At 48.2% G+C, this 23,702-nt stretch overlaps 1 protein-coding gene across 1 annotated transcript in view; it reads right to left on the reverse strand.

Annotated features, from left to right (window-relative positions):
• Positions 1-13,233: 13,233 nt before the first annotated feature.
• Positions 13,234-23,702, reverse strand: part of LOC143388916 (arf-GAP with SH3 domain, ANK repeat and PH domain-containing protein 1-like) — a 145,356-nt gene continuing 134,887 nt past the window's right edge. The window contains 6 exon segments of the mRNA XM_076842341.1: positions 13,234-13,308; positions 15,780-15,916; positions 17,923-18,138; positions 18,141-18,425; positions 21,407-21,465; positions 23,533-23,602. Of these exon segments, the coding sequence (XP_076698456.1) occupies positions 13,234-13,308; positions 15,780-15,916; positions 17,923-18,138; positions 18,141-18,425; positions 21,407-21,465; positions 23,533-23,602 (842 nt within the window).

Below are 23,702 nucleotides of genomic sequence, written 5' to 3' on the forward strand. Positions count from 1 at the left end.
CCATGAAGGACCAACTCCATTGCTCTGTGTCTTAGGTGAGACAGAACATCAAGGGTGAAAGGTGTGGTGGAGCAAAGCAGCTCAGGACATGGCAACTAGGAAGCCCAGAGCATGGAGTGATTCTTACATGCACTCAAGCACGAGGAACTTGGCTCTAGAGTTCTGCCCTTTTCATGAGCCAATATTCACTGTGGCAGGCAGCTCCCACATAGCTGGGCAAGGTCACCCACTGTGGCTGCCAACTTCAAGGTGGCACATTACTGTGAAGGTTGCAGTGAAAGAGGCTAAATGTTGGCAGAAATGAAAAAGCTGCACATGACTCGCAACCGCCTTGCCGAACCACGCACCTGGGAAAACCCAGTTCTGAGCCGATAGAGCTGCAGTGACTCTGATGAGGTGACCTGGGCCATTGGGAGTGATCCAGATGGAATCCCAAGACCATGTGCTTCAGGCATTGACTTCCTGGAGATCAGAGGTTCCTGGTCTACTGATTATGCCTTAGCCAGGTGCAAACAGGTAACATTTATAGAGCACTTACCAAGAGCCACACACCTGGCTGGGCATCATACTCATGATCTCATTTCATAGTCAGTGCTATTGTTATCTTACCTTATAAATGAATAAATTGAGATCTAGAGTCTAATGACTTACCCAAGAGACACAGCAGGCAAACTGAAGTCTAAGTCTGTGCTCTTAGCCATAATCTAGAGCTACCTTCTTCTAAAAGTCATTTTTAAAATGTTATTTTTTAAATGTACCAATCATAGTACCTGGAACTCAGTAGGTGCTAAATAAATGAGTTGAATGAACCAACCGAAACAAATTTTACAGGTGACAGCTGTAAACTGGAGCATAATTTGTCAAACAATGTTAAACAAAAAGGAAAGGAAGTTGTGAGTATTGTCATTGACCTCCTTTTTATTGAAGTCTATTGGCTTGGAAACACACACACACAGAGGTAATTGATGGCAGGCTGGAGTTGGAAGCAATCTGACTATTTGGAATCTTTTTTTAAAAAAATATGTATTTTTTAGTTGTTGTTGGACATAACACCTTTATTTATTTTTATGTGGTGCTGAGGATTGAACCCAGGACATCACACATGTCAAGCGAGTGCTCTACCTCTGAGCCACAACCCCAGCCACTATTTGGGATCTTTATTTGATTTGCTTTAGTGGTTAACAGTTTTAAAAATATGACCTGCCACTTTATGCTGCAAATTCTCCAAGCCACAATTTACTCATAAGTAAAACAGGAGTGATCATAGCCCCCCGTCTTTGGACTGTAATGATGATTCAACCAGACGAGGCACCTCATGTGCTTAGTGCATGCACAGTACACGAGAAGTCCCCAATCACGTCAGTGATTGTCACTTTTATTATCACTTTTGGTGCTTGTGAGAAATATTCTTCTGTCACACTCATGCAAAAGAAAAGCCCTCTGAAGAGTGTATGGAAAATATAAGTACAGATGAAGCCGTGGTTCTGAACACAAATGAAGATCCAGAGGTTGCAAAGGGTACATTAACTGCCCAGAGATAAATCCCACATAGATTTGTACAATTTACATTCCTCTTTGACGCACACTGTGAGTTTTTCAAAATATTGTAACTGCTTTTCACTTCAACCTGTGATTATAGATTGCTTAAGTTGCTATCAAACTAAGTTTCAGATGGACACAATACCTTTATTTATTTTTATGTGGTGCTGAAGATCGAACCCAGTCCCTCACACATGCGAGGCAAGGGCTCTACCACTGAGCCACAAACCCAGTCCCTCTAATTACCTTTTGAGTGGAAGCTTTACTTGATGATTAGATGGAAGGGGTATTAAAATGCTGGATAAAATCCCTCACCATCACAGGGCTCTGGAATCTGTAGGGGTTTTACACACATCTTCTTTAATCCTCAACTACACTTTCACCTTGAAGATGAGGCAAATGCTATTAACTACCATCTTTTTTTTTTTCAGTGCTGGGGATTGAACCCAGGGCCTCGTGAACCCAGGGCCTTCTCCAGGAGAGGTTGCAGATGGACACAATCTGATGGAACACACAATGGAGGCCCAGAGAGCTGCCGTGACCCACCCAAAGCCAGTCACTTAGTGGCAGAAGCTAAGCTTAAACTGTCTCTGGAATCAGTCTCCTGACAAGAACTGATTCTCGAATTCTAATTCTACACTTGGCCACTTGGCACCTCGGTCCATTCTGTGTTGTTGGAACAGAACAGATGGGGAGTGGAAAAAGAAAGGAAATATATTCCTGTATTGCTGAAGGTTGGCAAGTCCAAGGCCAAGGAGTCTACACCTGGAGAGGGCCCTTGTGCTGTGAAGGGCAAGAGGGCTTGAGTGACAAGACAGGGTCCAACTGGCTTCTTTGAGGTCTTTACTCCTTTGATAACCAACCCACACCAACCTGTTGTAAGGCAGAACCCTCCTGACCCGATGGCCGCTGGTCTCACCTCTAGGCACTGTTGCATGGGGGAATTGAGCTTCCAGCCTGTGGACCTTGGGGGGCACAGCAAACCATAGCACTCAGGAACCAGGGTAGTGCAGATCCCCATCCATGAGACAGCGGGGACTAGCGGTAAGATGAAATTTTACCAGGATAAGTTGATTTGGGGGCACTTCCAGCCAAGATGGGGTAAGCAGGAACTGATTTGTCCTCCAGTCTTAAGCAACTGAAAATGAACAACAAATAAAGAAATATAAAACTGCTGTTGCAGACCGCGGGCCGCAGGCGGTGAGGGGAGTGGTCCTGAGGAGTGTGAGCAAGGCCTCCCCAGCCTCTGCTCCTCATCTGGGATCCTTTCTATCCTTCAAAGCCCAGCTCCAAGTGCCACCAGATCCATCAGATGACCCTGACTCCTGCTGGCAGTAATCTCTGCCCCAACGTCCTGTGGCAGGTCTTCAATGTGGCACTGGTCATTGTCCTGCATTTTGTGTGGTTTGGTGGATGGGAAGGTTCCTCCCCACTCCATTCCCCACGTAGCTGTGAGCAGTTGGCACAGGGGAGCAGTTGGTGCTTGGCAGGACACCCCGGGACATTCTTACCCACCCCAGGCTGCATCGTCACAGGAAGGAGGGGGACAAAAGGCAAATGGATGGAATTAGGCAAGCTTGCGTCAGTGTGGAGGGGACAGCAATAGGCTGGCCTGCCTCTAGCTCATGTCCAGAAGAACCAAAATATTGTGTGTGGTCTTTGCTTTTTTCAAAGTTATGAGCATCTTGCAGCATGAGAGAAAGGGCCTCCATCTGTCCCATAGCCCCTCTTCTAGGGAGGCTCCTTTCTCAGCCCAGCTCAGGACTTCACATCTGTGAAGGTCATCTCCAGCCTCCCCCAACCCCACACGTGTCCTGCGTACGGCTACCGTTTGCCATATTTGCATGCAATCATTTTTGTTCTCTTTCCTTTGTTTATTTGCTGGGTGGGGAACCTGAGTGTTCCCTTCTGAGTCAGTGCATCTCTCTCCACCCTCCCCGAGCTTGGTCACCCCCATGTATCCACAAAAGGGATATAGAATTTTGCAGTTTTAAAACTTCATTGGAAGTGTTTGTCATTGATTTCATAATAATAATGAAAGCAAAAGCTGTGCTATTTCCCCCTTTCTCCTCCTCACCGGCTTAAAAAACAGCAGTTTCAAGCTTCCCCTGCTAAAAGTAGCCGTGGGAAATTAAAAATGAAGGGGTACAGGGTTGAGGGAGCAGATTGTCACTCATTTTTTTAAGCCCCTGATTTACTTCAGGCGAGATATAAGGCTTACATTTTACTTTAAAAAGGTCTCTGAAGACAAAGTGTGCACATAGTTAAGATTTATTCAGGAAGACCTATTGTAAAACACTTTGGGTTACCTGCTCTGGGTCTTTGGAGGGTGGTGGCAGTGTAACACTCCGTTGACAAGCACATTGAGGGCTCCTTGGGGCCATGCAATGTGCCCATGTCCACTCAGCTTTGAGAGGGAGATCACCATTTGCTGAAATCTGAATGTACCTCCCGAAGTTCAGGGGCTAGAAACTTAATCCTCAAACTCATGTGAATGGTATTTGAAGGTGGGACCTTGGGGTGGCAACAGGGTGAGGACTGGGTGACTAGGCTCTGCCCTCAGGAATGGAACGATGCTTTCAAGGATTAGTGGGTTAATGAGGGAGCGGCTTCTTAAAGGAAGCCAGCTCTCTGTGGCATGCTTGCCCTGAACACAGGAGGGCCCTCCCAGATGCTGCATGTGCGGGCACATGCTCATGGGCTTCCCACCGCCAGAACTGGGAGCTGAACAGTCTTCCTTATAAATGACCTGGTCTCAGATATTCAGTGATAGCAACAGAAAATGGATGACCACACCACTCACACTGGGCCCATGGGAATCCAAAGCCCACACTCATACTCCCAGAGGTCACAGAAATGCTCAGTTTGACTTGAACAACAGTGTTACAGGAGAAAAACAGAAGGCCACCTCACAGCTCTCGGTAATTTTGTCTGGCCTTTGAAGATTTTGGCTCTGAATGTTCATCTTCTGGAAGAGGGAAATGAGTCATGATCAAAGGAAAAGCAGCAGAAAAAGACAACCACCGGAGGGGAGGAAAATTCAAACCACATAGTGACAAAGGACTTGTATGTAGAAAATATAAATAACTCAAAATAAGGGACAACACAATTTAAAAATGGGCAAATGAAGATGTGTTCAGCATCACAAATCATCAGGAAATGCAAATCAGAACCACCACGAGAGGTCACGTTATCCTTATTAGGATAGCTGTTACAAGAGGAGGAAGAGGAGAAGTGAGGGGAAGAGGAGGGGTGGTGCTGGTGAGGATGTGGAGAAATTGGGACCCACATGCAGGTGAGAATGGAAAATGGTGCCTCTGCTTTGGGAAACAGTCTGGCAGGTCCTCAGAAGGCTACATATAGGATGCTCCTATAATCTAGCAATTTCACTCCTAGATGTATATATACACAAGAAATGAAAACCAATGTCCATGAAAAAACATGTACCCAAAAGTCCATGGCAGCATTATTTATAATAATCAAAAAAGATGGAAATGACTCAATGTCCTCTCAAATGGATAAAGAAAATGAAGTATATCATACAGTGGAAGATTACTTGGAAAAAAGAAAAGAAGCAATGAAATGAGATGAAACAGGGACAGGTAGTACAAGGGGGACCCACCTTGAACCCATCGTGGTGAATGAAAGAAGCCAGTCAGAGCAGAATGCTTATTGAATGTTTCTACTTACATGAAATTTCCAAAGAAGATAAATCTATGAATACAGGAAGTAGATTAGTGGTTTTCAGGGGTTGGAGGAAAATGAGGAACACCTGTTAAATGGGTATAGGGTTTTTTTATAGGGTGAGAAAAATGTTCTAAACTCAATTGTGATGATGGTTGTGTAGCTCTGTGGATATAGCAAAACTGACTGCAACGCATATCTTTAATGAATGAATTGCATGGTATATGAATTATATCTCAATAATGCTCTTACAATTTTTTAAAAACGGGTGTAGTTATTTGTGTGGTGTGTGTGATCTCTAGCAGGGGACCAAGCAAGACAGGGGTTACCCCACTCAGTCCCTAGTCTCACCTCAAATTTTAATAGACAATTTTTCATTGGTGTGTTGTACATAATGGCAGGATTCATATTCATACATGTACATAACATAATTTGGTCAATTTCATTCCCCAACACCTACCCTACTTCCTCCCTCCCCTGGTCCCTCACCTCTACCCTTTTGGTCTTCCTTCTAATTTCCTGAGATCCAACCGCTTTTTACCACTTTTCCTCTCTAGCTTTCACATATGAGAGAAAAATATACGAACCTTGACTTTCTGAGTTTGGCATATTTCACTTAACATAATTCTGTCAAGTTCATTAATTTTCCTGCAAATGATATAATTTTGCTCTTTTTAATGGATGAATAAAACTCCATTGTGTGTACATATCACATTTTCTTTGTTCACTCATCTGTTGATGGGCACCGAGGCTGCTGGTTCCATAACTTGGTTATTCTGAATTGAGCTTCTGTAAATACAGCTATGCATGACAATGCTATAGCAGGCTCACTTTAATTCTTTTAAATAAATACTGAGGAGTGGTATTGCTGCGTCAGACTTGTTTTAAAGGTGGTTTTTAAGGTATAACCAGTGATCTGCTGAAGTTGCCACAATATGACTTTTGAGAAAGGGTTTGTCTTGGTTGGCTTTTCGTTGCTGTGACCAAACCACCTGATAAGAACAACTCAGAGAAGGAAAAGTTCATTTGGGGCTCATAGTTTCAGAAGCCTCAGTCCATGGATGACCAACTCCATTGCTCTAGGACCAAGATGAGGCAGCACATTGTGAGGGAAGGGCCAGGACAGGGAAGTTGTTCCCCTCTTGGCAGCAAAGGAGGAGAGGGAGGGAGGGAGGGGAGGAGAAAGAGAAGAAGAGAGGGGAGCTGCAGGGCAGATGCACCCTTCCAGGGCACCCACAGGACCCGCCTCCTCCACCCAGGCCCCATCTGCTTCCAATTACCTCCTAGTCTACTCAAACCAGGATGGACTGATCAGGTTACAGCTCTCACCATCCCATCCTTTGCTATCTGAAGATTTCCTTTATGAACAGGAGCTGTTTGTAATTAGCTACAGTAGAAATATTTACACCCAGGAACCGGAAAATTCTACAAATAAAGGTTTCTTCTAAATTTTAATTTTTTAAGAGTTGCTTAAACATTAACCAGCAGGCCACTGAGAATAACAGCACACATATAAAAAAAGACAAGCCAAGAATGAATAGGTCAATGAGTGTTCAAATTGAACAAACCCTTGTGATCAATATTCAGAGAAAGAAACAGAATAGTATCTGTACCCCGAAACCCCCTTCCTCCAGGGTGCCCTCCTAGTGGTTACCCAAAGATAACCACATCGATGGCCAATTTGTGTACATTAAGTGGAATTACAAGGCGAATTCCTTCAAGTCTGGCTTCTTGTGATTAATGTTATTCGTGAGATTCGTCCATGTGGTTAGGCTGTAGTTTATTTCAGATACAATGTGTGAACATTTCCCATTTATGCATCCATCTCCTGTGTTTCCTATTATAAGTAGCTCTTTTAGGACACAGGTCCATGTCTTTGAGCTGACATATGTACACATTTCTGTACAGGGTTCCTAGGTCCTGGGCATCGTCATACTCAGAGATAGTTGACAGATTCCTAGTCAACTGCCTTTGACATCCCCTCCTTGCTAGCCGGGTCTCTGCATCTCTGTTGCCCACCAGAATGGTCCTCCTAGGCTTTGGGGAGAAAATAAAGCCAAGGCCATGGAAATTGTTGGAAAGGCAAGCCAGGGACTAGTAATCGGAGGTAGAGCTGCCACGGGAGTCCTGTGAGCTTTTATTTCCTATGAGAGGGTCTCCCTAAGTTGCCCAGGCTCTTAGTGTGGGCAGATGTGCTGCAAGTGACAGGAGGCACCAGGCCCTCCGACTGGTTCCCACTAGACCTAGGAGACCAGTGGGTGTATCTGGGAGAATGTTCTCCCATGTCTTAGAGAGGAACACGTAGAACCAACAGGCTCCAAGCACTGTTGCACATTTGAGTTCCAAGCTCCTGAGCTGAGTAATGGTATGAGGAAGCTCAGGGCTGAGAGCGCCCCAGCCACGTGCACTGTCTGCCCAACAATGTGCTACGCATGTCTGTTTGCAACTGGCCAGGGCGGTGTTGAACCAGGTCTGCCAAAGTTGTTTCCTTTTCATGGCACTTACTATGGTGAGACAGTGACAGTTGGAGTTTCCTAAGTGCTGAGCCCTCAATGAGAGGTTTCCTCACTATTAGAGGGTGCGTCTGTAAGGAGGTTCAGGACTCTGGATAATTCTCCCTCATGGTGACAGAGTAGATTTTCAGGAGCTGAGTGGTGTTCCAGGAGTGACCTGGCTTTTTTGGCGAATGTGTGGGAATCACCTGGGGGACGTGGTTAAATGCAGACTCCTGGGTCCCTCCCATGATATAGAATCTCCAGGACAGGACAGATTTGCTTCCCAAATCTGAAAGCCGGGTGCTGTTTTCTTGCTGTGTCTTGCTCTCCAATCTGCCTGGAACTGCACAGTTCCACTCTGCCTGTTCGAGTGTGAAGCCAAATAAGGCTTCTGTCCCGATGATTTAGCAGAAGGTCAAGGTTTTGGCCTCAGCTAGGATTTGCTGTGTGGTAAGATTTTTGCAAAACATCTGTGTTTATCTGAGCTCTAATTGCTGTTTTCGGGAGCTTATGTGTTTCAGCGTCTGCCTGTGGGCTGCTGTGCTCACAGATACGCACACTCCCTCACTGTTTTCTTCCGGCAGTCTATGTGCACCAGGTTAGCCACCTCTGGTTCCCAAGTGTGCAGTAGCAGTCCAAGAAATCCTCCTATGGGGCTCTTCTGGCAAGTGCTGGCACTTCTCTGAATTGGAAACTTGATTTTGTGGTTTGCACTTTCCTGGCAGCCGACCTGCTGGGAGAGGGGATGAGCAGGCCAGCGAAGGCTCCCAGGCAGGAGCTGCAGTGGGCCCTGTGTTAGGGTTCAAATCAGGGTTCCTGAATCATGAGTGACTTGGCTTCTGACTAGTTACAAATCAACCTGAGCATCAGTCTTCTCATCTGCTCATGGGGACAATATAGCTCCTTCTTATAGCTGTGACCCAGCACTCAACACAGTGCCCAGCCCACAGGCGTTGTTAGCACTGGGCCCTGATCCATGGGAGGTCAGGGTTGGGTGTAGGGACGACCCTGCTCTCCAGCTCAGCACTGATGGAAGACCCTGCAGGTGGCTCTGCCCATCTCGAGCCTGCTGTTCTCCTCTTCCTGCCTGCTCCAGCTGTTTCATGAGGGCCACCTCTCACTCACTGGCCTTGGTGAGAGCTTTCCCATGTCCTTGGGGACAGGCACCACCTTCCTCCAGGCCATCCCCCAGCTGAGCCCCACAGTCATCCTCACCTATCCATCCCCTTCTCAGCCTGGAGCTTCTAGAAGAGGACGTGGAGCTGGTCTGTGCAACCACTGGCCTGGCATCATCTGGCCACAAAGGGGATGTGTGTGGGACACATGAGCCTCGGACACAGAAAAGGAAGGTGACATGATTTAGTTGACTTTGCCTCCATCCCAGGCAGCTGGCTGCAGAGGCCAGGCCCAGTGTGTCTCTTGGCTGGTTTGGGCTCAGCCTCGGCTCACCAGCTAGAGTCACGAGGCCATTAGCTCTGAACACTCTGCATGATGCAAAATTGAGATTTGCATCTGGGACAGATGGATAAACAGGGGGAATGGGCAGCATAGGAGATGCTGAACCATCCCAAAAAATGTCATCCACACCAGCCCCCTGCCACACATGCAGACTCTGGGGGTGAGGAAGACTTACACATATGCAAGGGGAGGAGAGCACAGGGTTAGGACAGAGGGGAAAAGCTGGGGCGGGGAGGGAGAGCAGTTGTCCTCGACGTGGGCTTGCCCGCTACCCACCACTTCCCGTGTGATATTGAGCAGTTTTCTCCAGCTGCTCCAGGTCAGAAAATTTCATCAGAAAATGTGCCTAACAAGATGACACCTGCCTCACAGCTGAACAGGTGTAGGAGGCCTGGGCCTGTGTTCAGAGGGCACTCAACCCAGTGAGGTGCAGAGGCCAGAGCCAGCCTCCAAATTCTGTGATCCCTGGAGAAATGAGATAGCTATTGGGCCACCAGAGGGGCTGCTCTTAAAGGGGTGGTGAGTTCTTGGTTTTAAACAGGCCCTGTAGCAGGGTTAAAACCACAGATAACCAAATGGGAAATGACATTTTGTAACCAGATGGAAAACAGGCTGCTGCTCTGCCTGACTTATCCAGGCCAACAGTGTCAGCGTCTCCCAGAAACCACCTGATGCAAGTTCACCGATTCCCTGCCAAAGCCCCTTCCTCCAGCCACACAGTGTGTGTTGGGTTTCCCACACTAGCTGTGTGGACAGACCTGAGGTTACCAACTTTCAGGAAGGAAGGAGAAAGAACGTGGAGACCAGCGCTTCAGAATCTTTGATGCTGTGGTCGCTCCCTGGCTAGAACTTCGTGTAGCAGACATCTTCCATGGTCTACCATGGATCAGATTTCTGCCATGGTAGCCAGAACCACTTGTATGCACTGACTCAGTGATTTTGGAGCCACGAATCTCTCCAAGTTTCATTTCCAAGCTTGTGAAGTGAGAGGTCAGTGCCCCTGTAGGGGGTCACTGGGGACTTAGCCAGACGCTGTAGGCAGAGCACCTGGGCCTGAGCTGCTCCACCCCACCTCAGGGCAGCACTAGGAGTGACAGCTGCCGACAGAAGCACTGTGTGGCACGTTGCTGGGCACCTAGAGCTGCGGCTGCATCAGCATGTCACCCCGGGACACAGAGGGGCCCCCCTCTCCTTCCTGTCCTGTTCACAGTGCCACACACTGTTCACAGGAGGTAAGATGACCAGTATCATTCTTTCCTCCAGAGTAAAGCCGATGAAGTCCTGATCTTCTCCAGTCTGAAGGAGTGGACAATTCACAAAATGGTCTCACTGCAGATGTTTGGGGTCAACTGAGAATGTTTATTTGAAAGCAATTTTAAATATTAAAAAAGTAGAAATTAACACATACAGTACTGAAAAACGGTCACATTAAATACATGTGAAATGAAAAGTGTACTGATGTTTGATGGTAACATCCAGATGAGGATTCGGAAATTAACTAGTGGCACTATGGGATTCCTATACAACACGTTGAAGTTTTAGGCAATACAAAATAAATAGCAATTGCTGTTCAATAGTCAAATAGACACACACTACTTGCAGAACATTACTTTCTCCTCTGGGGAAAAAAAGAACTAATTTGCTGTTTTTTTTTTTTTTTTTTTGGTAAGGTCCCATTCCTTCAAAATACTATATCATGTACAAAATGGCAGATCATGGCTCTTCACTGAGTTTAAGAACGAGGTCAGATTTAAACTCAACAAGATTGCCAATGGTTTTTCTATCTAGTTTTCCTATGTCCCACAGTAAACTGGATTAGAGAGAATTCAAATTCCTCATGGAAAACAAAACAAAACCAGAGAGGAGGAGGAGAGAAAAAAAGGTATGAAAAATGCATCTGTGAGAGTTTCTACAATAGGGGAAACAGAATAGACATCGCCTCCACATAACTCTAGACGGAGCTTGTGTGTGTATTTAAAATAACTAGTTTATTTTCAGATGAGTTGCAAATAGTCTGGCCACAATGAAGAACGGCTCTCTACTGCAACTTCAAATTGCGAATGAATGAGCTGGGACCCAGGGCAGCCTCAGATGCTGACTTCCTGTCCTGACACCAGTGTGGCTTAAATGCTGAGGCTGCTGGCACAGCCAGTCACACATCAGCATGTGGCCTGGTGCCTCCCTCACATTCTGGGTTAGGTGCGGGAATGCACGTGAGCCCTGATGCTGAGGAAGCAATTGCTTAAAATCAGTTTCCAATAGTAGCTGATAAAATATTTCTCAAGTATGCCATGCAAGGTTTATTCTTCAGGTGGCTACTCAAAGTTTTCATAGTAACCACTTAAGCAGAACTAAATATTTACTGAGCACTGTGACTATGAAAGAGGATTTTTCCTATGGATTTGGTTGGGAATTGTGCTTCTGTGAAATTAACATTTCTCATTCACGGCTAAGATTATCTGCTTAAAAATATTAAGTTTTCTGTGCTGTTGCCAAAATAGCAGTTTAAGCAAATGGAACATCAGAACGACACGAGCCTTAGAATCAAGGACAGCCCCACTGGTTGTGGAATACGACTGCTGTATTCTTTTCCAAAATACAGACTGATGCCAAAGATCAAAACACAATGTTCTTAATGGTCTGATAAGCAAGGCTGGGATGAAAGCAAAATGAGAGAGAGAGAAAGAGCACAAGTGACAGAGAAACAGAGACAGACTCCTTGCAGGGAGAGCTTTTTCACAGTGCAATTCATAGCAGCTTCCAAAACTTGGTTATGAATTGACTTCAAAGGGAACTGCCTAGTGGCTGGCGCTTCAGATGGGAACACTAGTGTATGAAGAAGAGCAGAAGAGCTTGGTTTCAGCACCTGGATCCTACTCTGGAAACACTGTGTGAATGGCTGACTTTTAAATTCTCCATTTGGAATAGTCTTTTAAAAGTAAATTTATCCAAGAACAAAACTAAGAAAATAAATTAAAACCAACACTTTAGATGCTTCAACATAATTGAGGGATGCTGATTCATAATACATTATGTAAATTCACACTCTTTGAGAGAGTTGAATGACTGACTACAAACAGATATAGTTGCAACCTTATAATTTCTGCTTTAATAGCAATCAAGTTTAAAAAATTTACAGTTCAACTTATTCATACTATTTATTTCTTTATAAAAGGCAAGATTTCAGGTATAAGCTTCTAAATGCATGCATAATGTAGAGGCTAATATTTTCTGGCAGTCCTTGGTTCCTGAAAGTTAATCTTCATCAGACATATTTTAAACTTTGTCAAAATAGGCATGAAGAATATGTTATTTTTGCATAATGAGGTAATATCTCAAGGGTGGGCACTCATCATCATAAGACAGTATAAATCCACTTGTCTCAACTTGCATGAGGCTGTGTGCATTGTAAAATGCCAAAAAAAGAGTTTTGTGTCAGTGAACATTTGCTGAAGGAGTAACATATTTAACTGAGCACTTGTCTGTAATAAATACCAAAGTAGGTTTTTGTAGCTGTAAACTGTGTACACAGATAACTACAGGCTGGTCTGTCATGGAGCTAACTAGAAGTTTCACCTGGAGAACAGAACCCACCTCTTTGCTAATGCTGCATTTTCAGTAACAAGATTGAGAATACTGCACTGTAAGGAGCAGAGTCGACTCTAGGCCCTTCAATATGCTGAACAGAAACCACTCTACTTTCAAAGCCAACAATTCCTACACTCCTGGTTTTTTGTTGTAGTTGGTTTATTTATTTATTTATTTTTAAATTTTTGCTTGCTTGTAAAACAGCACAGATAGAGAGAGATGTAAGTGCTCGGTGCCAAGGACGGCTTTGGCAAACCAGCAAGGCGCACCAGGCCCCGAGGCTACCCTCATACTGGCAAAGGCAGAAGACCACAGGATATTTACAATACATACTCTGTTCCCCTCCTGAGGTGGCCCTCGAGGAGTTTCCTATTCTGTAACAGCAGCTATACACACACTGTGCACAGGGTGGCATGGAAGCAGAAGTCTGGAATGGAGGATGGAGACAACCATAAGGTTCTGCTTTCTGCTAGCCAGACAGGATGTGAACTAAGGACACTGGAAAGACCCCCTTCCTTTCACGCTGTCCTTCGATGTGTCCAATCTGCAAAGGAAAAAGATAGTGGTCAGGCTGGAGGCAGCAGGAAGCTGCCCTGGGACAAGTCCAAGGGGTAAGAGCCCAGCCCCAGAACCCAGAGCCCTGGGGTGGACCCAGACACATTTCCCTATCCTTTGTGAACCACAGAAACTATGCAAAAAACAACAGAAGGGCACTTCTGCCTGACCCCATGGAGTTCCCAGAGAGTTGGAACAGCCTGCCCAAGGCCTCCCTCCAGCCCAGACTTGACGATCCATGTTCTGAGCGGGTGCTTCTGCTTTCCAGATGGGGAGGAGGTGGGGGTCAGACACACCTTGCTAAGCCTCTCAACTGTAAAACAGGGCACCAGAAAAGCCCTTCTCAGGCTTGTGAGATTACTTTAAAAAACACAAACTACATGGGAAAAGCTGCTACGTGCCCATTGTTTGTCCTCTGGCTACTCTGGGGGAGGATATTGTGGGAGTCTGAGGCTGAGGTCAACCGTACTGTTGCTACACAAGGCTGCAAGCCAGGCTGCCTGCAAAGATCTTCTCGTCACCTCTATTAGGTCAGTGTTAATCACATCAAAGAGAACTACATCGGGAGTCCTCGACAGCAGGAAAGACAAGACCACTCATGCTGGCTTTAAATGGCAAATACACAGGGTGGTTGAAGCATGGGACAGGATGAGTCAGGCCAGCTCTCGTTTTCTCTGCATGAAGTACCAACTGCCCAGAGAGTGGGAGCCAAGAACTGTCTAGCCTATAACCAGCTCCTTTACCAATCAGGCCTGTGGCGGTGGAGGCCATCGGTACTACTGATCCCTTATCCTGGATATGCAGTCAATTGTTAAGATGTGGCCTACCTACGCCACGAGCGCTCAGCTGAAACCACACAGTACGAGGGTTCTGTGGGTGGCATGTCACCATGGGGATGCATGGTGACATTCATGTCTGGCTGGACATGTGCTGTTGGCTCAGAGAACTTCTCCCAGGAACAATGCTGAACACACTAACACAGACTCGTCTCTGCTGGAGTCACCCGTCCTTAGCAAAGACTACGATGGCTGCTTGATCACACTACAGCAAAGTGAGTTTGGTGACATCCTTGTGAGGGAGGATTAATCAGGTCCCGGTTTTCAGAGGAAATAGGTTTACAGGAGGGACATGCTTCCCCTAAAGCCACAGAGATGGTGACTGACTCCTGCTGGAGACCTCAGAGTTCATCTCCTTGGCCTTGTGCACATTGGCTCTCCAGGCTGCATGCTGGGGGTTGGCCTGCCTCTGCCAACAGAGGCTGGAGGCCCCTGGGCCTGCCCCAGCTCATCCTGTCCCAGGAGAGAAGAGGACACCTGCCACCTCAGCCCAGGGTTTCCTGACCTCAGTGCTGACATCTCTGCTGCATGGCTCCCTGCGCATGGCAAGGTGTGGGCATCACTTCGGCTTCTTCCCACAACATGCCCACAGCAAGCATCTTTCCCAGGTTTCTCCAGATCGTGCAAACCTCCCAGTAAAAACCATTGTTCCAGTCCAGCAAAACCACTGCCCACAGGCCCAGGGGAGGAGGAGCCAAGGTGAGTGTGCACATTTGCATGTGCCAGGCTTGCACAGGCCAGGCACACACGTGAGGGGGTGTTCTGGGCAGCCACAGGTTTTGCTGGCCCAACTGTGAACCACAGAACTGAGCCCCTCTTGGGAGGAGGGGACTCATGCTGCCAAAGAAGGAGGATTTCCATGCTGAAGGTGGGAAACTGTCAACCAGAAAAGTTTGAGGTGACCGTCTGCTGCACCTTGGCCTGGCAGTTGTCCTGGGGAGACACTTTCTGATCAGCCTGAGAAGCGACCAGTGCGACGGTGCCTATAGGCCTCCAAAGAGCTGGGTGAAGAGGACAAGGGTGCCTTCCCTTACACATACCTGAGCAGCAGGTCTTAATGTGAGGGGAGTTTTCACAGATATTTTCATTTTATGTTCTAGAATTATGTGATGAAGCTACTGCAAGTCCTCTTTACAAACTGGGAACCCCAGAAAGGACTAAAGACTGAGCCCGAGGGCCAAGCACCACAAACAGTTGAGCATGTCCTGCACCTCCGCCTTCTGGCTCCCAGCTGGGGGACAGCATGCAAGGGGAACAAAGCACAGGCTTTGAGCTCTGGAGCGACTCGGAGACCCGACTGCCTGTGTATCATCCGCCTGGCCTCGGCAATGTGCCTGACTTTCCTGAGCTTGAGCTCTGCATCTGAATATTTAAAGATGCCTACAGCGCACAGTGGGCTGTATGGTACCTTGGGAAATCACATACACGCGTTCATTTCCTTGACCCACTTCTGAAGGGAGGTACCATGCGGAAGGATCAAGTGTAAAAGGCTCACGGGCCATTGTCGCAGCTGGCAGGCTCTCTGTGCATGAGGGATGCTTTATGACTGCAGGGTCTGCAGGTCCCCACATGTCATCTGCCAGGGTGTGGTTGGTGACTGAATGGAGGGACCAAATGTACATACCCACCACTCCTGGTCCTCTTCCCCTGTGACAATAATTACTTCTCCCTCGATGAAGGTGAGCTCATCGTCATTGTCTGCCTGGCAGTTGTAAATGGTCTTCACGCACCTCACTTTATTCTTCCCATTCAATACAGAAACTGGGTTTTAGCTGGAAGAACAGGCTACAGGGGTGAAGAGCATGGTGCTCTTTAGGTGGATGGGTGATGTGGGGCAAGCGACTGGACCTCACCGAGCCTTGATTTTCTCAAGGGTGTGTGCGTGGAGGGGAGTGTCTGCCAGGCGCCCAGCATACCACCGTGTGCTCTTGAGGAATGACGGGCCCTTCCTCCATCAGGAGCAGGCTAGTGCCCAGTTAGGGATTGGCCACTGCCAAGTTATTTTCACTAAAAATCACATCATGTAGGCAGGAATCGAAATTCAACTTCCCTAAAACACATGAAGCACCCTGCCCTCCCCCACTGGCAACAGCATCTTGCAGAAATGACAGCGGAGTCTAAAAATGTTTTTAGGAAACATGATGTAAAGCAAAATGTGCAGCTTCTGCACACTGAATGTGCAGCATCAACAAATTTCACCATCCCCTCATGCAAAACAGCAGGTCAGAACATGTGGGCTACCCCCGGCAGGATCAGCCCGGCCGGGTGGATTCTTGCTCATGCACCATTATAACTTCTGGCCAGTTCTGACTTAGGCTTTCGTTGGCTGGGCTTCCAGTTCTTTGTAAACAGAAAGACGAAAACAGAGACCTTACCTTCTAAAGAAAACTTTTAGCACCCAGCTAATAAAATAATCAGTAATAAAAAGGGCAAGCTGTCTCTCTGAAGTGTTTGGGTCTGGTGACTCTCCCTCTCTGCCTCCTCGCTCTGCCCTGGATGAGCCAGGCCTGAGCTCCCTGCCAGGGCCATGGTGGGGTCTGGGAAACCTGGCAGAACTATGGTGGCAGCAGAATCTGCAAGCAACTGAGAAGCAACCAAGAAGGCCCATGATGTGCTCATTTAAAATGGAAAGGATTAAATGAGATGGCTCGACTGCAAAGCTCCCAGCATCAACTGGAACTGCACAAATCAAAAAGCTGGTGAGGCCATCGGCAGTGCTTTGGACTAGGGGTAGCGTCCTCCTGAAGACAAGGAAGAGCATCTATGATGCTCGCCAGGCTGGTCTCAAATCCATGGGAGGATGATTTATTTTTCTTACCTTTCCTTTGGTACTCACGTGAAACTTTTTTTTTTTTTTTTATAGCACTGGGGGTTGAACCCAGGGACACTGCACCACTGAGCAACATCCTCAGACCTTTATTCTTTTGAGACAGAATCTCACTAGGCTGCCCAGGCTGGCCTCAAACATGTGATCCTCCTTCCTCAGCCTCCTGAGTTGCTGGGGTTACAGTATAAACCATGGATACACTTTTACTCTAACATGTTTTACAATAAAATGAGTGGATGGGGCTATCTGCACAGCGGGAGGACTCTGGGTTTCCACAGTAACTGTGCCCCTCACCTGAGGTGCAGGGCCGTGGGGTGCAGCCGTGCACAGGGCAGAGTACTGCACATCTCCCTGGAGCATCACCTTTCCACAGAGATGGTGGAGAAAGCCATGTTGTGGTAAAATAAAGATGATGCACTACAGAGGAGGAATATGGCTCTGACAGAATGGCAGAAGGCTGACACTTCCTCAAAGCCCACCTGTGGAAGGGTGGTAGACTTCCCCCCCTAGGAAGGCATGAGCAGCACTGGCTGAGGAGCTACTCAGGACCCCGAGAGGGAAACTGCTCTCCCATGATCCTGGGGAAAAGCAGCAGTGCTGCCCTCAGGTTCTCCGGAGAGCAGCAGCGCTTGTGCTGCGTGGCCTGAGGGCTCCCAAGGCTCACACGATGACCCACCTGTGAGCTGGGTGTCCATGGGCCCCCTTTTGTATGTGAGGAAAGCGCCTCAGGGTGAGGAACTTGCCACTTCCCTGCAGTTTCCCCAGGTCCTGTGGCAGCTGAGGCAGGTCGCACGGCCTGCCTCTGACCACCAGGCTGCCTCCGCCCCAGCACCTGCCCCACAGCCAGGCAGAGGCGTGGTGGGCAGCCTGCTGCATGGGACAAAGCCATCCCGATGCCCTCCAGGGGCAGTGTGGTGAGTGGCCTGAGCACAGGGGGCACCCACCGTGTTGATTTTTCTGGGCAGTGGTACAGGCGTCTTGGGCAGAGTGGGTGTGAGGTCACTGGAGTCCTCAGATGCCTGCTTCGGGACAGCGTCTCTGGACTGCAGGTTTGGGGAGAGATCCCCTGGGTGTGAATTCTGTGTGACCTCGGAGGGCTGCTGAGACTTGGGTGAGACGTCACTCATCTGAGACTTTGCCAGCAGGTCGCCCAGCTGGGCTTGGGGGGCAGGTCCTTCATGTGCGGTTTGGGAGGTAAGTCTGAGAGCTGGGGCTTGGGGGGCAGGTCGCCCAGCTAGGGCTTGGGGGGCAGTTCTCCAGGCTTAGGTGGCAAATCTCCGACTTGGGGCTTGGGGGCCAGCTCTGTGGGCTTTGGGGGCAGGTCTCCAGGTGGTGGCTTTTGTGGCAATTCGGCCAACTGTGAAGATTTCTGAAAAATCTCAGGCAGGACGTTGGCTTTGTCTAGGGAGAGATGATGGCTTGTTTCTGTTTTCCTTAGTGCCACTGTGGGGAACAGAGAGAACAAGGTCACTGAACAGAACTGAAGGGGTAGGCATCGCGTCATCAGCAGGAGGCACAAGCACCTCAGTGGAGTCATCTCCAGGGAGCACTCGCAGGGACCAAGCCAGGGCCAGGCCCAAGCCTGGGCTGCGGTTCTTGGCCAGGTGCGAGGAGGAAGCTGGAAAGTCCATCATGCAAGGACAACAGGGCCACCTTAATTCAGAATTTAAAACCCCCTTAAAAGGATACTATTCCCAGAAAATTGGAAAGCACACTTGAAAAGAAAACTGCCCCATAAGACTACCTCTACAGGTAGCCATTTTATTATGTGTCCTTCTGATTTTTCTGTGTGTTTTCTACAAACGAGACTTTTATCAATATACTGTTTGAGCAAGAGTACTTGCTGAGCTATTAAAATCCTTTACGGGTAGCACAGGTGTAATTTTGAAGGGGAATTCTATCAATTCTGTGGCTGTTATAATTTACTTCCTATTTTTTTTTTATATGATTCATGCAGTAGGTAAGAGAGAGGTCCCTCTGCCCACCCGACCTCCTCCCGCGCTGTGCACACGTACACTGAGGATGTCATTTGACACATAATAGGGGACTGGAATCCCAACACTGCAACTGTCTCCCTACCCAATGTGCCTGGAAGGGCTTCTCCCCATTCCCTCACCAGCTGCACATGCTGCAAGGCTCAGCGGGGACAACTTACTGAGCCACTCACAGCCTTGCACAGCTCTGCAGAGCAGCACTTACGGCATTCAGACACGTCTTCAAGTCAAGCTCAACATTAACTAGCTGTGTGACCTTGGGAGAATCACCCAATCTCTGTGCCTCAGTGTCTTCATCTCTAAAACCCTAGTTCAAAGGGTTCATGAAGATTACATGAGTTAATATGTGTAAAGAATTGACTGATGGGACCTGGCAGGCGGTGAGTCTTCTGTGAGAGTAATAATATCATTTCTGTTCAGGCTCCAGAGATAGGAAACAGAAATCTTGGTTTGAGCATTCCCCAGTGCTCTCTGTGCTGAAACATAACTCCCACTGGGAGATATTATGAGGGTGGGGACTTACCCTGACTGTGGCGCTAGGAGATGGAGGCTCTAGGAGGTGATCAGGGTTAAAGTCATCAGGGTGGAGCCCCTGTGACTAATCCTAATGAAGAGGTCGCTGAGGACGTGATGCCTGCTCTCACAAGCCTGCTTCCTGACTCTAGACCTGTGAGCCTTTATCACCTTGGGACTCTGTCAGAAGGAAGACCGTCACCAGATGCACTGCCAAACATTGCACCTTGAGCACTACAGATCCAAATAACTTTTTTTCTTTATAAAGGTATTCAGCCCCAGGTATCCTATTACAGAAACAAAATAGGCCAAGAGGGAAAACTTTGGTCCAAGAAACTTAGAAGACAGATCAATCAATCTAATGTGTAGACTTCATCTTGATTCTTATTCAAATAATTCATAAAAAATTTGCTAGTTAATTGGACATGTGAACACTGTGTAGTTGATGATATTCAGGAATTTTTAACCTTTTATATGCGAGGATGAATTGCATATGAATGAAATCACATGTTTGGGGTCTGCTGCAGAACTACTAGGGGCCAGTGGATAGGGATATATACAGAATGGGATCAGGTATAAACTGGGAAGTGCTGGAGATGAGTGACAAGTGTCTGGGAGGCTACGTTACCCTATTCCTGGTCTAGCTGTCAGGACAGGTGCAGGTGAGAGAGCAGAAAACGGCACAGGAGGGATGGGAGGCATGGAGGGGTGGGGACGGGGAGCAGGCAGCAGCAGCCTAGGTGGACATTTGGTCTGGGTGCAGGAAAAGTCTGCTGGGAGGCAGGGAGGGGGACTCAGGGGTAACAGGCGAGAGACACAGGTCAGAAGCTGGGCAGCCTGAAGGTGGAGGACAGTGCCTAGCAAACTCGGCTCAAGCTCTTGAGACCAGGATAAAAATGAACACTGTCACCAATAATACCTAACTCTAGAGAGAGACTCAGCAAATTCTGGGAAAGCTCCCTCACTGCTCCATGGATGATGAGTCAGCAGCCACTTGAGACGCCCCCTCCTGACAGGGAGTCGGCCCCTTCTGCTGATGTCCTTCCAAATGGCCACTAGGCTGAAGAACTTTAGAGAGTGGCAAATTCTAACTCCTCTACACTGACTTCTACTCTAACTAGGCTGCAGAACATGGGACAGGGTCAGAAGTTGGCCCCAGGCACCAGCAGTCCAGAGCAGCTCCCCTGGGCCTCTGCCAGGACCTATGCTGATGCTGGCCTTGGGCTCCCAGGAAAGGGAAGCAAACGTCTGATGGGCTCCGCAGGTCTGAGGGCAAGGCTGGCGCTGCACTAGAAGTCTGAAATTTTGGTTTGTGGAGGAAAACTCTGTTTAGGTCTGAAGAAGACCTGGTCAGAGTGGAGTGTCTCTGCTGCAGAGCAGCATTGGCAGACCTGCCTTCTGTCCTGTGCAGAGCTTGTGCCTTTCTATGGCATGACAGATACCATCCTAGGGGGGGTCCTGTTGCCACCCACCTGCTGGGGGCCCTCTGAGCATGACTGCACTCTGTCCTATAAACTCCATGAAGTAGGCATCATTCCCCACTTTAGAGCTGAGGTGTGTGAGGCTACCAGGTCACTGGCCTGAGGTCACAGCTAGGAAGTGGAAGAGCCAGTACTACTCCCCAGGTCTGTCTGCTCAAGTGTCCCAGAGGGGAGAGACTTGGAGATCATGACGGTGTCTTCTGGAAAGGTATTTTTTTAAATGAAAAACTACAGTGTTTTGCTAGTCACAGATTTTGAATTTACAAATAAATTTATAACCTTTTTAAAATCAAGTATTTACTGGCACCTCCTATGTGCAAGGTGTTGCTCTAGGCATTTTGGACAGATCAATGAACAAGAGATGAGACCTCTGTCCCTTGGGAAAGTGCTGGGACACTTCAATTTCATGTGAACATAGAAAAGAGAAAAGCCTTACCTTTCTGAGGTAGTTTAGGAAGAACTCTTGGGCCAAGGGCAGTCTTTGCAGAACCGGTGCTGACCAAGAAATAACAACCATTTAGGATCTAGAAGTTCTATAATATCAGTAGTTCTATAATATTATTCAAAGAAATCGAAGCATTTACAGAATTACCTAGAGGATTCTTTCAGAATTCAACCAAATATTACTCTATTTTCAGGACTTCCTTTTGCCTGGTTGAGAAGCATGGGAAAGGGTTGGGGATCCCGAAGCCAAGGAGTTTGATAAAGCCACACTCTGCCTCAGAGCTCTTATTGTTCGAGGAATAACGTGCATGAAAGCACTTGGCCACCACAAGCTGTGACCGTCACGTACTGACCACAGCACCCTGCCTCATCAGCTCCCATGAAGCAGCCCTTGTCACCTCATCTTCAGATGAGGACGTTGAGGTACATGGAGTGTCACTAGCTAGCAGAAGGTCCCTGGGCCAGTGGAGGACAGTGGAAATTCAGCCCCTTCCTCCTCCACGCCAGATGGCCTGGCCTCCAAGCCTCAGGCTGGCCCTCCGGAGGACATGCAGGGGAAATGCCCAAGTGCCCGGAGCAGAAGTCTGCTCCACGCGCAGTAGCGCCAGGCAGCTACTGTTTCCCTCTAAGGAGACGCTGCGGTGACCCTGAGCACCCCAGGGGCATTGCGCTCCCGAGAAGCAACAGCAGCCACCAGCCTAAGCAGCCCTTGCTGAGGACCTTTTCCTGATCCCATGCCCCCTTCCTGGCCTCTGACCAGCTGCTTTCTCTTCCTGCTGTCCTAACTGCATTGAAAGGAAAAAAAATGGCCAAGTCTTCCAACCAAGCAACCGAGTCAAGGAGAAGAGGACGAGGCACATGTTCCTTTGATGTGGCCCCTGTACACCTGGGTCCTACTGCCCCTGTGTAGCTCCCTGTCAATCCTCCCACCCCTGCGGCCTGGAGGGCAACCCTGTCCAGACGGTCACTACTGAACAAGGAGCGTAAGTGCTGGAGGGCTTTGCTTCCAACATTCTGCAGTGTGTTTTCTCATGTTCTGCTTTGGCATCTTCTCAAGGACCTCGACCCATGGTTCCTCCTGGTCATGCCACCAAGGCCAGGGCCAAGGTCTAGATGGATGGTCCTTCCACGGAGACTCTGGACCAACACCCAGCCTGCACCTTCAGCTTCCTATCACAAGTGAGCACAGGGCCAGTGCTGTGTGCACAAGTGTGTGGCCATGTGTGCGGAGGATTGAGAACGCAGAGATTGCCAACCGGCTCTGGTTTACAACAAGCCTGGCCATTGCAAGTGCTTTCTCTGTGTCACCCTCCCGTCTCTGGCCCCCTGAGCAGAGGTGGAGGAGGACCAAGTGAGGATAAAGTTGGGATCAGGGTGTGGAACCAGCCAGCTCTGATATTCATGCTGCTGTGAACCTCAGTCTCCTCATCTGTGAAGCTGAGGATAATGGTGATTGGGTTCATCCCACAGGGATACAGGGGTCAAATGTGACGGCAGCATTAAGAGAAAAGGGTTTTTTTTCTTTGCTAAACCCTACAAAATGGCCCTGGCACACCAGCTGATTCTTTCTCCTGAGGGTCTGGAAGTGGTTCTTTGTGTCTGATATTTGGGGTGCACCTCTACAGAGAAAACCCTTTGGGGTGGGCTGGATAAACAGTATGGCTTTTAGCTGTCCCCCTTCAGGGAAAGGAGGTAAGAAAGGAACACCAGGGTTAGCCCCACCTACAAAAATCTTACAAACAGCCAATCTAGAAAGAGGTTTTGTGTTTGAAAAGCTCTGGCTTCCAGATTTCCCTGAGGAGAATCTTTTCCAATTTCCAAGTCTGTGAACAGGTGGAGGGGACATAACAAAATCACAGAATTAAAACATCAGAAGCAACAGTAAAGCTCGTCTGGCAGGAGCGCCGTCACAGACCCTCTTCTGACTCTGACCACAGGGCCACGAGGCTGCGCTGCCCATGGATGGAGTGCCCCATGCAGGACAGGATGCCCAGCCTCTCCTCGTGAGCCACAATGCCAACGACCACACCTTGAGTGGCACTGGGAACACAGCCGCAGCCACCTGCAGAATCCTGCCCATCACAACTCCAAGTCCAACCAGGAGCTCAGAGGGCTTACCTGGATTGTTGAGACAGCCCCTCAAACTTGTTCGCTGTCTTACTTGAAGATGACGGACCCACATCGTTACCTACGAGGGAAATCAGATAGGGAATGTACGGCTTCTGCAAACAGGTGGGATCCCTGAGGTTCCAGAAAGGTATTTAAGAGACCTCAGCCTTTTGGCTGTA

This window comes from Callospermophilus lateralis, unplaced genomic scaffold (genome assembly GCF_048772815.1).
Source record: "Callospermophilus lateralis isolate mCalLat2 unplaced genomic scaffold, mCalLat2.hap1 Scaffold_45, whole genome shotgun sequence".
NCBI classification, from domain to species: Eukaryota; Metazoa; Chordata; class Mammalia; order Rodentia; family Sciuridae; genus Callospermophilus; species Callospermophilus lateralis.